At 48.7% G+C, this 16,703-nt stretch overlaps 1 protein-coding gene across 1 annotated transcript in view; it reads right to left on the bottom strand.

The window, feature by feature from the left end:
* Positions 1-16,703, bottom strand: part of LOC146175383 (serine/threonine-protein phosphatase PP1-beta catalytic subunit) — a 35,795-nt gene that overhangs the window by 3,301 nt on the left and 15,791 nt on the right. The window contains exons 4-6 of the mRNA XM_084581724.1: positions 16,169-16,240; positions 15,298-15,449; positions 1,686-1,820 (exon numbers count right to left, since the gene is read on the bottom strand). Of these exons, the coding sequence (XP_084437850.1) occupies positions 1,686-1,820; positions 15,298-15,449; positions 16,169-16,240 (359 nt within the window). The remainder of the gene's footprint in view (positions 1-1,685; positions 1,821-15,297; positions 15,450-16,168; positions 16,241-16,703) is intronic.

Raw genomic sequence — 16,703 nt, 5'->3', positions numbered from 1 at the left:
CACGCAGTGAAAAATGAAACAAATTGAAACTGAGATCGTCTGCTCAGAGGAGTGGGAGTAAAACATGCAGTGTCACTGGCTGCAGCGATAGCTACGAGGTTCTGTACTCGCTTCCCACGTGAAATACCTGGATTCAAATCCTCTCAGACATTTTATTTTTACAGATGACTGTTCTTTTTACATTTGACTGTTGCTATGCGGGGCTCAAACCCCACCTGGCTTTTTGCAGATTTGGTCATAAAGTAGCACTTTCATGCTAAAATGTAATTCCTACACAAATCACTTCCACCAAAGAAAATGGCGAATTCAAGCAGTGTGAGAAACTCTAAGGTTGGCCCCATGCTGGAGTCTGGAATTGCAAAGAAATGTTTGCAGTTCGGTTTGCCGCTAATTCAGGCCATACAAGCATGTGGGCGACAGGGTGCAGTGGCGCTTTCTCCGCTTTTGATCTCTACTGGTTGCAAACCGCTGTTCTCGCAATAGCATCTTCACTTGTTTATTACACCGATGCAGTTTGAGTATGTGCCCTGACGTCAACCTACCGGAAACTACAAGATGGGAGTGCTGCTACAAGGACTTGCTTCGGCTTATATTTGGAGTCAACTTTATTTTAGACAGGTAAGTCTACAGGGTCAACTTTTAAGGGGCAAGATAGCGCTGGCTGGTTTGCAAGCATGTGAATGAGTAGGCTCTGCAACAAGTGGCAGAGATGCAGTGAAAAATTTCCAAATTATTGGAGCTTTGTCACTTTGGCCTCTCAAAACAGGTTTCCACGTCGCTGTAGCAGAAATGTTGACAGTTTTCGTCTCATGTGGCGCACCAAATCAGAGTGCTGCCGCTGTCCACGCAACTGTGCATGAAGCAATCAACCGTGCAATTAGCCACTGCACAGCAACCCGGATCTTCCTGCCAGACCAGTGCAAGCTGCCAGCTCCAATTACCCGGCAAACTTTAGGTAAGACTTCAAATGTGCTACCAATTATCAGAGATTTCAAATGCACCAATCTCAAAATTGGCTTACTGAACACCCAAAATTTTAACATCTCAACCACTCAGACATCTCACAGAACCACTACAACACTACAGAGTTAACGGAAAGCCTTTTTTCTTATCTAACTGCTGGACTATTCAAGGCTTTCCCCCCAATTGCCTTGAAGAGCAAAAACTCATCTGGCAGTTGTCAACGCACAAAACAAAAGCAGCCAGCATTCCCCGAATGTGACCAAGCAAGAATTACAGCTACAGCAGGTGAAGTGGCAGAGAAACTAAACGATCCTAGAAGCCTTAATTTAGTTGCAAATTATGAGAACAAACTAAGAGGTAATGCCGAAAAATAAAAAAAAAATAAAGAGGGTTGGGAGGTGGGAGGGAGGTGCTAATAGCAAGCTTTCAGCACTTCCTAAATTCGCTTACACAAGACGAATTCTCACACAAGCAGATTTGCAACATGATGCTGCCCTCCATCACCACAATGTGCACCTCCACTCTGCGGCAATAAAGGCTACGAACAACGCATTTCGAAGAACCTTAAAATGCTGTTAATTTGTACTGGAAAGTACCGGTACAAATTACCAAATTACTCGAAGGTTCGACAAAACAATGCTAGCGTTCCTATTCAGTGTTACAAATCGCAACACCTAAGAGGCAACTGGCCAGTTCCAGTTGAAACACAAAAGCACACGTACCTGGAAACTGCACATGAGCGTCTCGTCGACAGACATCATGCCGCCCGCATTGTCAAATTCACCGCAATAATTGGGTGCCGAGAAGAGGGTCACCAGCTGACGTTTGGCAAAGAACTCATAACCGTCCTCAACCACCTAGACAGGGAGAAAAGATGCATCGATGTGAGATCACACACCATCTGAATTATTTGACTGAGCCTGCAAACAAATTCCACTGTCCCTATCCTTCAAGCAGGAATTCTGACATTTGGAAACAAGATCACTGGATGCGAAAGGCTAAATTATAGTGCATTCACTTCACGCCTGCAAAACACTTTCTGCAACAACGTGCCACCGGCGGGCATGCCGGGCGTCAGCGGACCGCTGTGCGTCGCTTGCTTGGTGTCGCTGGGCCTAATGTACTTCGCAACGAAGCCACAGCGATAGAACTTTGGAACTAGCCAACAGTTTTTCATAGAACATTTGACGCCATACCTGTCACTGTTGCCACAATCTCTCTACGTTGTAATGAATGCAGAAGTTATTTTTATTACGCCTTATCTCACAAGCGAAGCAAGCGGCAAAACGGTGATTCGAATGTGCAGGGTTCAAAGCAGGCTGGCACCAAACCACTGCTCATAGTTGTGGTCAGATCGCATCTTGTTGTGCACGTGACTGTTTATTACATGCAATTCTGCACACAGTTCCCGCTGTGCTATTAAAAAAGCAAAATGACTTCAGCAGGCCTTTGTGATGAAACCAAACAAGATTGACATATTCTGGTGCACCAAAAAATAGATCAATAAAATTAAAAATCTGCTTCCGCTCTTAACATTTCATTGAATCGGAATACCGCTGCAAAAGACGTCGAATGAGGGGAAATAACTGCATTTCCTTATAGAGTCACCGACCAATATTTCGGACGCCCAATTTTCCGGACCTGCCTGAAAATCTGGACCTTGCCATGGCACCACCAAGCACTCCATAGAGTCAATGTATAACACCAACCGAAATTTCGGACGTGTCAAATCCTTCTCGTTTTATTTTCCGGACTTCTTTCGATTCGAGACTCCAGAGTTACCGAAAATGCAAACAATGCCAGTGCCCTTTTGCTTTCCTGGCCGCTGCCATTTTGGTTTTCTGCAACCTCGAACCCACGTGTCATATTGTCAGCTGATCATGCCATCGGAACCTCGCATACCCGGTATAGCCTCGATAGCAGGCACCGCTTGCTGCACCGTCACACTCCCGCTAGTGCAGTCGTCAGTGCCGCGGTCGTCATTCAAGTGTGTGTTCTGCTGTTTACATCGCCGCGTCAACTACCGGACACTAACGTCGGGAGCTATCTGGACACTCAAGCATCTCTATCGGTCACACGTGCTTAGTTGCATGGTGTTATGCATGGAGAGCGGCAAAACCCACAGCGTCGACTTGTTGTCCGCACTCGGCATGCTTTCCGATGCATGGAAAGCGGTGACCGAGGAGACACTGCAGAACTGCTTCCGCCACGCTGGTTTTGCGATCAGAGATAAAGTGCCGTCGTCATCCGATGGTAGCACCAGTGAACCCCATCAGCCATCTTCATCTGATGACCTCAGCGAGCACTTGCGCGCTGCAGGAGCCGTTCCCATGGAAGTGACCTGACAGCGAGCTATTGACGACAAAATTGTTCGCCAGGTGCTTGAAAGTGATGACTCGGGCTCCAACAGTGAGGAGCCAGAGGCTGTGCTGCCAACCAGCAGTGAACCCGAGCTCTGATGGTGCTTTCAGCTGTATACAGCGAGAATGTCACCCTTGCCGACATGCAAGCAGACTTACTTGTACGGCAACGTAGCGCCCCGCAGAGGCATATGGACCCCTTTTTCAAGCCAGTCGCTAAATAAAGTGACTTTTTTTTTGCGTGAATTCATTTTTTCAGACTGCCTGATTTTCCGGACGCTATCTCGGCCCCTTGAGGGTCCGAAAAATAGGTCGGCGACTGTATTATGGCTTCCTGACAGGAAACCAAAAACACATTGAGGCAACTGAAAATTTGTTGTACAGGCGTTCCTTGCTGCAGGATTTGACTAAGTGGCTTTGTTTGGTTCACGGGGTTTAAGGGGGGACACGGCTCTTTGGCACCGAAAATCTGCCTGAAAATCGGATTTTCAATTTTTTCATTTTCGTATTCCTCGCACCATTCCGCATCTGCACGCAAATTTTCATCCTTATACCCCGCGTATTTATGAAGTTATAGCGATTAAAAAATGCAGTACCACACCCACTGCCCTTTAAATTGTGGACAAACGACACCCAATTTCGATCGCCCGGCGCATGAGAACTACGCGCTCCACCGCGGCGATTTTGGTCTCGTTCGAAAGTGCGCGCTTTCGGCTTATTTTTTCTTTCGGAAAGCAACCCTGTGCGCTCCGCCTTCTCCATAAAAAACAAACAAAAAGATAGCATGCAGCGCGCGCTACTATTGGCCGGTTAAGGCACGTGATCAAAATGGCGTCGTTTGGTTGGTTCCGGCAAGCTAGCCCTGAAATGCGGACTCCCAGTGACGCCATTTTGTCTTTCTGCCGACCACGCTAGTGCAACGCGAGAGTCATGCCAGGCGCGAAGAAGTACCGCTCTTTGCACAAGTACGGGCGAAAGCAACCAAAGAAACGCGTTAAGAATGCGACTTCGTTGCATACTGTGCAAGAAGCAAGTGCCAGTGCTGCGGGATTGTGTGACGATCACGTTGCGGGCGGCGACGCTTCTCCGATTCCGCTGGACAACGGCGCCGTTCTTCGTGCCGACTGCAGTCGTGTACGTATTGATACCGCGCCTGTCACTAACAGTGACATAACTCAAGTGAGTGCCCGTGAGCAGGCTACGCTTGATAGACTGGTATCGACGCCGGCGACGGCACGAAAGACCGCGCTGTTCGCCGATGCAAGTGGTGCGTCCGCAGAGTCAGATGCGGACGGAACGGCCTCCTATGCGGTAATTGACCTCAGCATTGTGAATATCCTTCTGGATGCCGTGCGGTGCAAAACGTGTCGTGGATGCGTGCGTTTAATTACCAGCGACCGGAGCTATGGCCTCGCCGTAAAACTGATCGTGCTGTGTGACAACTGCGGTGAGATTGCGGCCGAGTGGAACTCGCGGAGGATTGACGGCGAGAAAAGGTGCAATCCTTTTGAGCTGAATATTCTGGCTAGTCGAGCAATGCTGTCGACCGGTAACGGCCAGACAGCAATGAACGATATCTTTTCGGCGATGGGGTTGTCGCGGCGTGGGATGCACAACAAGACGTTTCAACGGCATCTGAAGAACACACTGCAACCCGCTGCTACCCGAGCCGCCACGACCGCTATGGCACAAGCCGCGCAGGCAGTGGCGAAGGTCTACGATGACTTGTGTTTTGGGCATAGGGGGAACATTGCCGTGTGCTACGACGGCACATGGATGACGCGCGGACACTCATCACATATAGGCGTCGGTGCCGTGGTGGAACTCTTCACTGGTTACGTGCTTGATTATGTGGTGTTGTCAAACTTTTGTCTGGGCTGCGAAATTGGTCCTAAGCCAAACACTGACGGCTACGAACTTTGGAAATCACGCCACCAGTGCCAAAAAAACACCAACTCCAAGGCTGGTCAAATGGAGGTAGAGGCTGGCAAAATTCTGTTTGAAAGATCTCTGCAGCGCCACAACATGCGCTACACAACCATGCTATGCGATGGGGACAGTCGCACGTTCAGTGCTCTTAAAGATGCTGCAATCTATGGCTACATTGAAATAGTCAAAGAGGACTGCATAAATCACGTGCACAAGCGTATGGGAGCAGCTTTGCGCAACCTCTTGCAGAGACACAAGGGTGCAGGGAAGCAAAGTCTTGGCGGCAGAGGAAGGCTGACAGCTGATCTAGTTGACAAGCTGGCAATATATTATGGCCGAGCGCTTCGATCAAATGTAGGTGATGTGGATGCCATGCAGCGAGCTGTGATGGCGACATATTACCACATCACATCTACTGATGACTGCCCCAAACACAGTTTGTGTCCTACCGGTGATAAGTCATGGTGCCGCCACAACGCTGCAAAGGCAAAAGAGGAGCCTGCACCAAAGCACAATTACAGTCTGCCAAGAGATGTGGCTGATGCTCTTTTGCCTGTTTATAGTCGTTTATCAGAGAAGAGCCTGCTGCAGAGGTGCATTCGGGGGAAGACCCAGAACTCGAACGAAAGCTTCCACTCGGTCATCTGGACCTTGATCCACAAAGAGCGGCACTCATCACTGTTTGCTGTGGAAGCAGCCACAGCAGAAGCTGTGCTGCGCTTCAATGCCGGCTGCAAGCATACAGCAGCAGCAATTCTGCAAGAATGCAGTACAAATGTGACAGCAACTGGGTCCAGGAGAGCTGAAGAAAAGGACTTGCGCCGTAGCGCACATTCTGCAAAGAAGCGGGCGGCTTCGCTTGGCGTTGCTAAAACAGAAAAAAGAAAACACCGCGACAGCATGCACCCCGACTATGCTCCTGGTGCATTTTAATAGCATGAAGTCTTTGGGGTTGCCCTTCCTGATTAAATGCCGTGAGGCTTGAGTGCTTCCGACAATCCCCCAATTTTGGTAGTATTGCATTTTTTAAAGATCAATATCTCTGGTCCTGTTCTTGCTATTGCTTTGAAAATTTTTTTTCTAGAAAGGGAATCCTGCGAGTCTCATGAAACCAAGGTAAATGCAGTGACCACAAAAGAAAATTTGCTGAGAAGGTTATGTTGTCTTCGGTACCCAAATGGAATTTTCCTTTCAAACGTTTCCTATTGCGTAACTTTGGCTCAAATTGGCATAGGCCATTAATTTTCGCTTCAGATCACTTTCCACCTGTTTCTGATCTTGTTGACATATCAATCATTGACATAATTTGCACCTACATGCTGTGAAGTGTTTTTCCTCGTTTTCTCAAAACTGCAATTTTGAGGGTGCTGCAATTTTGGAGGAGAGATATCTCTTAGTCTATTTGTGCTATAGCTCTCATTCTTGTCTTGTTAGAAACAGAAAACCTTCGACAGTGCCGTAGGACAAAAATATGTACAGTTATTATGCGGCAACATTTACCGAATTAATTATCAATCTTAGGTGCCAACCTGGGCTTTTATTCATAAAAGTTTGACTTATTGTAACTTTGGTTCAAATTCTTCTACCACGTTATTTCATGACTAGCGGCACTCTATGATCCTTCTAGATCACTCTGGCAGGGCTATTCTCCTCATGCCATAAAGTGTTTAGTAATTAACTCACCTCCAAACGAAGAACATGAATTAGGGATTATTTTGAAAGCTATTTCATCTACAAGAAAACTAATCAGATATTTGAAATCAGCATGCAAAAGTACATTAATGGTGCAAGTTTCAGTCAGATCCACCCATAAATAAGGAAAAAAGTTTTAAGAGGGGTGTCCCCCCTTAAGGGGGGACACGGGTCTTTGGGACCAAAAAATGACCAAAAAACCGATTTTCTGAAAATGGCATTTTTGGAATCTGTGGCTATTAATCTACAAGTTCACCAATTTTCTTCTTCCAGAAGTCAGTATTTTCAGCATAATAACGAATTGAAATCATCGCGCGGGCTGAATTTGCGCAGCAGCAGACGATAAAACGGCACATTTTTCGTTGCGCGCAACTGCCGTTCCGCCGGACCGATCTCGGCCATGTTAGGCTCGTTTGAAAGAGCGCTTTCTGGGTTTCAATTTCCCGCCGCTAGCGCTTGTCTGCCCTCAATGGCCACTGAGAAAAATAACCACAAAGAAAAACGAAAACGCGGCATCTGATTCGCTGCTGAGCGCACGTGACTGCAACTGAGCCATCCGATTGGCTGATTCTATCGCACGTCGTCTGCTTGCGGCGGGCCAGCAGCCGTTGAAAGCGTCCGAGACGCCATTTTGTTCTGAGTCGAGACCGAGGCGAGACGATGCCCCTCAGTAAACTCCGCTCGCGCCACAAATTCGGCAAAAAGAAGAAGAGTGCGCGCGGCGACAACTTTCGGAACCGTCCTGCGGCACCCGAAAGCTCCGAGGATGTGCAGGAGCCAGCGGCAAGTCAAGAAGTCCCCGCGGCCGAAATAGGCCTAGCGAGCTCGGCGGCGCCTACGCCCAGCGGACGCGTCCGCCACGACACGACGATGCTGCAGCCTTCGGACTTGATTGAAAAGAAAAGAAAAGCCGAAGGAATGCTGCAGGAGCTGGGTTCAACCGCAGCGACGAAGAGGAAAGCGGATTTCATCGCCACTTCTGACGCCCGTCTTCTTGACGCGACCGGCGGTTGCCGTGCGGACGATACGACGTTCACTGTTGTGAGTTTGGAGTCGCTAAACGAACTGTTGTCTGCTGTGAAATGTAAAGTGTGTGGCGGGGATGTCCATATTTCAAAAGGAAATCGTGAATATGGTCTAGCCGTTAAACTCTCTCTCGCGTGCGTTATTTGCGGGGACATTTCATCGGCATGGAGTTCGCCGCGCGTGCAAGGCAGCCAGAAGATAAATCCGTTTGCCGTGAATATCCTTGCTGCACGCGCGATGCAAAGTACCGGACATAGGCAAACGGCGCTGAATGATGTGTTTGCGGCGATGAACATATCTCATCGTGGCCTGCACACGAAAACGTGGCAGGACTACGTAAAGAGTAAGCTGACGCCCGCAGCAACACGCGCAGCCGAAGGAGTGTTGAAAGACAGCGCCCGTTCTGTTCGGCAACTCCCGTGTTCGGCAACGACCAGTGTCCCCTTAAGGGGGGACACTGGTCTTAGAGCTATTTTCATTATTTTAAAGCCAATCCTGATAAAATCATACCCTCTTGTTCAGATTTTTATGCTGATTTCAAAAATGTAACTTGTTTTTCTCTATGTCAGTTAATTCCCGAGATAACAATATTAATTATTCATTTAATTAGTACTTCCGCGCAAAAAAAACGCCTCTATAAAACATCATTTTTAATGCATGGCGGTACAGTACAAAGACCAAAGAGTGCAATGATCAAAGCAGTTTTTCCATTTTACCCTTATTAGCAATTTTGCTGCACTTTGAAAGTTGTCCTTCAAGACGTGCCTATCTATCATGCTTCAATTAACTTGGCAAAATAAAAAATTTTTGAAGCTTGAATAAAGAATTCTGTTTCGATCATTGCATTCACTGCACCTTCAGCTTTATGTAGAAAAAGGAATTACATCTCTATCTGTCCTAGATGCAGAGATATCGACGAACTAAACCAGCCAAGTGTCCAAAATTTGAGTTTTGAGAAAATGGGAAAAAACAAACTAGGCACAATTTATTCAAAATTTCGAAAAGATATATGCATATTTACACTTGCAGACAGCTAATATGCACCAGGCATGTAATCTGACTGCTTGGGCTGACTAGAATGCCGCTTTTTCAGTGCCCGATGCATGTTTTCCGCAGAGGCACGCTTGCGTACTGATTCGGCTGTTCGGCGCCTGTCCTTCTCAGCCATCCTCCTGATATTCTGGACGCCAGGGTTCATATTTAGCTCACTCAGTATTTTTGAGCATGCTTGTAGGTTTCCTGCATTGAAGCGGACAACAGCCTCTGCAACAGCTGCTTGAACGGAGAACAGTGACGCATGGCGCTCCTTTGGTGCGAGTGACCATATTAGGGAGTGCAAGCTTTCATTACTGTTCTGGGTTTTTCCCTGCTGGCACCGCTCCAGCAGCTTTGGGTCTGCCAAACGCTCATAAATAGGCAAAAGTGCTTTGCACACATGTGGTGGCAAACTGTATCTGTGCTTGGGAGCAGGCTCTCCCTTGGCTGCAGCAGCATTCTGGCGGCACCACGAGTTTGCGCCTGTCGGGCAGAGGGTGTGATTTGACACGGTATCATTGGAGGTTACGTGATGATAGGTAGCCATCACTGCCTTATGCATTGCCCCAACATCTCCAGCATGGGACTTCAGGGCCCAGCTGTAATACGATGTCAACTTGGTGACAAGGTCGCCTGTCAGCTTTCCTTTGCCACTCAAGCTCTCTTTTGCATCACCTTTATGCTTGGCAATTGCATTGCGTAGGGCCGTTCCCATCCGCTTCTGCACATGGTTTGTGCAATCTTCTTTGCTGATTTCGATGTAGCCGTACACAGCTGATTCTTGCAATGCAAGAAATGTGCGGCTATCGCCGTCTGAGTGCATGGTCGTGTACCTAAGGCCATGTTTCTCCAGTGACCTTTCGAACAAAACAAGTCCGGCCTGAACTTCCATTTCACTGGACTTTTTGTCCGTGTTCTTTTGGCACAAGTGGCTTTCTTTCCACGCCTCATAGGACGGGTCACCTTCTTTGGGCCCACGCTCACACCCAGCACAAAAGTTACTGAAAACTACATAGTCAAGTACCAGTCCAGTAAAAAGTTCTACTACGGCGCCGACACCGATGTGGGATGAATGACCCCGGGTCATCCATGAACCATCGAAAGAGACAGAAATGTTCCCGGGGTTGTCAAGGTTCAACTCGTTATAGAGTTGCCGAACAGAACGGGCGCTGTCTTTCAACACTCCTTCGGCTGCGCGTGTTGCTGCGGGCGTCAGCTTACTCTTTACGTAGTCCTGCCACGTTTTCGTGTGCAGGCCACGATGAGATATGTTCATCGCCGCAAACACATCATTCAGCGCCGTTTGCCTATGTCCGGTACTTTGCATCGCGCGTGCAGCAAGGATATTCACGGCAAACGGATTTATCTTCTGGCTGCCTTGCACGCGCGGCGAACTCCATGCCGATGAAATGTCCCCGCAAATAACGCACGCGAGAGAGAGTTTAACGGCTAGACCATATTCACGATTTCCTTTTGAAATATGGACATCCCCGCCACACACTTTACATTTCACAGCAGACAACAGTTCGTTTAGCGACTCCAAACTCACAACAGTGAACGTCGTATCGTCCGCACGGCAACCGCCGGTCGCGTCAAGAAGACGGGCGTCAGAAGTGGCGATGAAATCCGCTTTCCTCTTCGTCGCTGCGGTTGAACCCAGCTCCTGCAGCATTCCTTCGGCTTTTCTTTTCTTTTCAATCAAGTCCGAAGGCTGCAGCATCGTCGTGTCGTGGCGGACGCGTCCGCTGGGCGTAGGCGCCGCCGAGCTCGCTAGGCCTATTTCGGCCGCGGGGACTTCTTGACTTGCCGCTGGCTCCTGCACATCCTCGGAGCTTTCGGGTGCCGCAGGACGGTTCCGAAAGTTGTCGCCGCGCGCACTCTTCTTCTTTTTGCCGAATTTGTGGCGCGAGCGGAATTTACTGAGGGGCATCGTCTCGCCTCGGTCTCGACTCGGAACAAAATGGCGTCTCGGACGCTTTCAACGGCTGCTGGCCCGCCGCATGCGGACGACGTGCGATAGAATCAGCCAATCGGATGGCTCAGTTGCAGTCACGTGCGCTCAGCAGCGAATCAGACGCCGCGTTTTCGTTTTTCTTTGTGGTTATTTTTCTCAGTGGCCATTGAGGGCAGACAAGCGCTAGCGGCGGGAAATTGAAACCCAGAAAGCGCTCTTTCAAATGAGCCTAACATGGCCGAGATCGGTCCGGCGGAACGGCAGTTGCGCGCAACGAAAATTGTGCCGTTTTATCGTCTGCTGCTGCGCAAATTCAGCCCGCGCGATGATTTCAATTCGTTATTATGCTGAAAATACTGACTTCTGGAAGAAGAAAATTGGTGAACTTGTAGATTAATAGCCACAGATTCCAAAAATGCCATTTTCAGAAAATCGGTTTTTTGGTCATTTTTTGGTCCCAAAGACCCGTGTCCCCCCTTAACATCCCAAAGTGACTCGGGCTATGAGGGATGCAGCAGTGGAGGGCACCGAAAATTGTAGATTATCTGGGATTCTCTAACATGCCCTGACGTCTCACAGTACACGGGCGCCTTGCGTTTTGCCTCCATCAAAAATTGGTCACTGTGGCTGGAATTTGAACCCGCAACCTTGGGCCCAGTAGTCGAATGCCCTAACGACTGCACTACAGAGAGTCTCCGTAAAGTTCCGAGCAAGCGCCCTCATCCATATAAGCGCCCAACTTCACTGCCAATTTCTGTGTCATTCCGGAAAAGCGTCCCCCTCTTTCCCACACAGTGCCTACCTGCTTCTCAGGCAGCAATTCCAGCCCCATCCAGTCCCACAATACAATCCAATCTCAAAAAACATCACTAACACAAACACCCCTGCTCCCTGGGGATTGTGTTGGGAAATCACTGCTGACAGCAGGCGCCAGATGAACATTGCGAGTGAAACATCTGATGCGCGCGACCCACAGAGCAGGTGGCTGCTGTCTTGGCGGGAGATAGTGATGAAATAAAGAATATCTCAGCATGTTTAAACGGCACGCAGAGTGAAAACATTGGTGGTGGGCACGGAACAATTAGCATCGGCGGCGGCACAGAGAGAACATGCTGCGTAGCAGCTCGCAGATGTCTCGAAGCACACTTCTCAGCCCGATTGCCCCGATGAGAGAGAAATAAAATTTTAAATCTATGCACACTGCGTTCTTTTTTTTTTTTTTTTTGTCGCACATTTAGACCTCATCTTTTAGTCCCGTTCCAGGAAAGTGCCATCGGAATCAGCCTACCAGGACCCTTACATTCATGTTACCCCTAGACCGCCCAGGTACAGTAGAACCTCGGTGACACGAATTTCACGGAGTCGCAAAAATATCCTTACCATCCAAACATTTCTATCATCAGAAACAGAAGAAAATAAGTGTGCAGAAGGGAAGGGTAGTCGCGCAGATTTGTTTATGTCAGAGATCTATTACCGTCGTGCGATCACAGCTTGCCACTCAAGGCGCACACATCGCGACAGGCGATCACGACGTGTGGGCACGGAGGTTAAAAAACCAAGGACAGAGCGGGATGTCACGAGGCCAACCTTCACAAGCCAAGGCAATCTCTTGATTGCCTTCAATGCATGTGTCTGCCTTGGCGCGGGCGCGCTGCTGTCTGCTATGGCGAGCATGGGTTATCGCGCAGATTCCCCGTTCGCCGATTTGCGCATGCGCTATAGGCTTCCAAAGCACCGTTGATCGGCGCTGCTGCTCCTGACAGGGAGTGCCATCTCTGACAGAAAAATAGAAACTGGGGATACACGCGGCAGCACCACCTAGGCATCCCGTGCAAGTTTTCTCCTTTCGCTCGCTCGCTTCCGCACACGTGCAGACGTTTCGCCCTGCTTTGTTGCGCGGGCACACACTGGACGCTGCCGGCTCAGCTCGCTGCCTTCACGGCGTGCGCCGTGCGCTTTCTCTCAAACGAGCACGCGCCTTGACGCGCCCCCGCAGGCGCACCGCGACATGCCATCTGCATTCAGTCTTGATTGGGCAACTTGATGCATATTTTCATGAAGGATACTTGATTATAGGCGGGAAACTTTTCATTCACGTCTGCACTGTAGAGCAGACAACAGACTGGGATGAGTAAATATTGATTGTGAATGCGTCCCACATTATTGTATATTTTATGTTTAAAAACTGCTAAAGTATCATCAGTACTGTGAAATAAAGTGGCCCGCTCGTTGACCATTGTTTTGGCCTGCAGCATGCGATCTATATACGGATTTGTTTTTTATTATTACAATGTTACCAAAGGAAATCGTGCAGTAGAAGAATAAGTATATAGTCCGAAGGAGGTGTTTCTCTAAAGACAAGAACGCTAGCAATCTCATAAGCACATGCGTACTCAGTGTGCTGCACGCGACATAACCGGCTCGCTGGCTCGGAAGGCAGGTGAAATCCAAGCTTGTAGTACATTGCGTTTTATTTCAGTTCTTATTAAATGATTGTGCTTCCTTTATGATATTTGGTTTGCACTCGCAAACCCTGTGACGCGAATGGGGTGCTCTGTGCGAGTAATGTCAGTCGAGCCATATAGCTAGGATCACTTTTGTACTGCACTTCCGACATATCTTCGTTATTATTAATAATAATAATAATTGGTTCATTTATTGGCCAATTTGCGAAAATCTGTAAAAGCGTCTCAGCAAGGCATGTTTTCCAACGCCGCTCCCACCCACGAAAAAAAAAGCTAAAAATGAGAAGGCAGCTGTGGACACTTAAGGCACATTCACACATCAGTCTCGATCGCGGACGTCTCATCTGTTGAATTCGTTGCTTTCAGAGCACTCACAAAGCAGGGAGAGAGCACAGAAAATCGTCAAAACTAGACACGCGGGGAGCGAAGAGCAGGATAATCTTCCATCCTCTTCACTTTTTATGCATGGTGTTAAACCACTGTACTTTTTTGATGCCTCTCCAAGAGTCTGTCAACTGTCAACATTTCTGAGTTTACGAAGAAAGGGGAAATTGGCTCTTTTCGTTTCCACAAAGAATGCGAGACTTTTCAGAACGCTGTCATGCGGTTGAAAAACAGGTCTTGCGGACACGCTTCCAAAGGAATCTGCAAAGTTTCACACGTGAGCCTAGTCTTTTGGTGCTTCGCCTACTATTGTGGCTTCCCATGACACAATGCTACTTAGTACATCCGTTTCGCATCAGCGGAAGCGTTTTTGTATCGCCAAATAACCGCCAGACGCAACGTGATCGCCGCGCGTGCACAGGACGCTAGCGGAGCGTCTGTTCCGGTGAAGCCCCATCGTTTCACATTTCGCCACAATGCCAGGAATGCGGCGCTGCCGTTGTGCGGCAAAACTTGAGCTTGGGTTCCCTATACGCAGCATTAGTAGATATCACTGCACGCTATCACGTGGAGACCGACTTGCTTCCTTTTATTTTTCATGACTAGGCTTCAAGAGTATTGCCGCACGCTCCCTCCTTAGTTTCCTTTCCTACATGCATGCGGGCCTCCGCGAACTTCTCGCAGCGCGTACAGCACGAGAAGAGATGACGACGTGCCGGCCGTGTGGCGCCGCAGACTAATCGCGATGCATAGAGCGCGACTAGAGGTCGTGAAGTCTACGATGTGCGGGCCATGTGCGCCCACCGCCGACTATTAACGGATGTGCGTCAGTGCAAACTTTCCACGGCGTGGAAAATGATTGCGATGCCGGCAATGTGTGATCCACCCGCCTCCGCGTACAGTACGACAGGAGACTACATGCGGACAGCATGCCGCTGCAAACTGCTCGTGGATCGCGGAGCCAGCGATGGGCTTCCCGTGCGTGCCTGCCACGTACACCACCGCCAACTCCTGCGGTTGCGACGTCCACGGTTTGTGGACCATGCACTGCTGAAAATTTTTCCCGGCATGAGCGCAACAGACAATCGCGACGTCAGCGAGGTGCGAGCCACACATCAGCGCAAACTGCTCGTGATGCGAACATACAACGCAGGTGTAGTGTAGTGCGTTGTCGTGTACTCCACGTGACAGAGAAAAGCAATTTATTTATTCAAACAAAGCACCTTTGAAGTCAGTGGAAGATTTTCATTTCAGGTTTTGCTTGTCTGCGCACGTGTCAACTGCCAAGGTAAGTTTTTCATACCTACATTTCGCCAATGGTGTATAACCGGAAATGTTTTATTACAACAATATTTCAAAATAACAAATGATTCTAGGCGGTCCCGCATAATCCATTATATAAAGATTTCTATGTAGCAGATGAAGTGTAAAACATTTAAAAGCCCCATTCCTGTGAGGATGCCACGGCAACTCTCCACATGGTACCCACCTGATGTGCTCTGCATATTAAGTCCAGGTCGTGCCTGTTGAGGAACTTGGAGACCACATCAGCCCCAAAGGTGAAGGAGACACCGCGATCATTCTCGCCCCAGCCCTGGACATCCTTGTCCGGATCAGACCACAGCAGGTCGCACAATAGGCCTACATCAAAAGTAAAGCACCAGGTGTCACTGGTTGGCACTTTGCGAACACCGTTAAAGGTCCATGCCCCATGGTGAAAGCAATCCCCGGGTGTAGAGAGCATGCACACTTTATGAAATGAACTGATCAACAGATGCTTGAAAACCACCCAACCAATCACGCTTGCTGCTACCACTTCTGACGCAGGGATGACCCGTGATTGGACACATCCACTTAACTCCTGCTAGGAGCTAGAACTTGCACAAGTGTCACAGCCAACTACGAAGTGTGGCGCCGGAGTCATATCTTGTATGCTGCATCCAACGACTCTATACCACCACCACCAAAGAGAAGCAGACACCAGCAAAAGATCGCTTCTGCAAGACAGTGCCGCTATGAACCGCACAAGAGACTGTGCAGACAGCAAAGGGTAGCCACCGTTAGGTGGAGAAAGCATGGAGCTAAATGTTTCAAGCCCTCCACCGCACAACCAAAGCATGCAAGATATCAAGGCAATTTCAGAATGCAGCGGTTAATTTAAAAGTTAAGAAGAGTGCCTGTACCGCACTAATTATTCACAACAAAAGGAGAAAAGTTGTAGAAATTGAGAGTCCCTGCCACATGCCCTTCTTGAAGTGCTCGTCTCGCGTCTCATCACATGATCCAGGTAAATAAGCATTGTCTCTGCACTGCCTCCAATTGTAGGCTAGCACAAGCAAAAGAGTCCCACATTAACGTACCTGTGTCAGGGACGTCCGTTGGTCGCATGATGCGCCTGATCTGTTCCATGGACTGGAGGTCGGGAGAAAGCCCTGCACCCAGGAGAAAACTCATTACACTTGGTTCACATTTTACAATAGCGAGAGAAGGGCCACTCGTGCACTGCTGTTGTATAAAGGTCCAAGTTTCCAACACGCCAAATTTTGCAGCTCTTTGACGCCTGTTCCTGGGTATCGTGGCGTCAGCGTTGTCCCTTGTAACCAGCTAGACACACTCCCACCTTCCTTCCTTCCCTTATGGCACGATTCAGGTGTCCACAGAAACAAGTGTGACAGATATTGCGCCTTTCCACTGTAACCAGTTCCACTTTCACTCCCATTTTCCTTCCTTCCTTAACAGCGCTGTCCACAGAAACAGGTGTGACAGAAACAAGTGTGACAGATACTGCGCCTTTCCATTCCTGTGAACTCTTTATGAAAGGCACGCTTCAGAGCTCAAGTGGAAGACATGGTGCACACTGCAAAATCATTTCATGAATAATGAAAGCGCCCACAC

This window comes from Amblyomma maculatum, chromosome 10 (genome assembly GCF_055883805.1).
Source record: "Amblyomma maculatum isolate TAMU_Amacu chromosome 10, ASM5588380v1, whole genome shotgun sequence".
Taxonomy (NCBI): domain Eukaryota; kingdom Metazoa; phylum Arthropoda; class Arachnida; order Ixodida; family Ixodidae; genus Amblyomma; species Amblyomma maculatum.
Note: the sequence above shows the minus strand (reverse complement) of the source record. Positions and strands in the feature narration are given on the sequence as shown.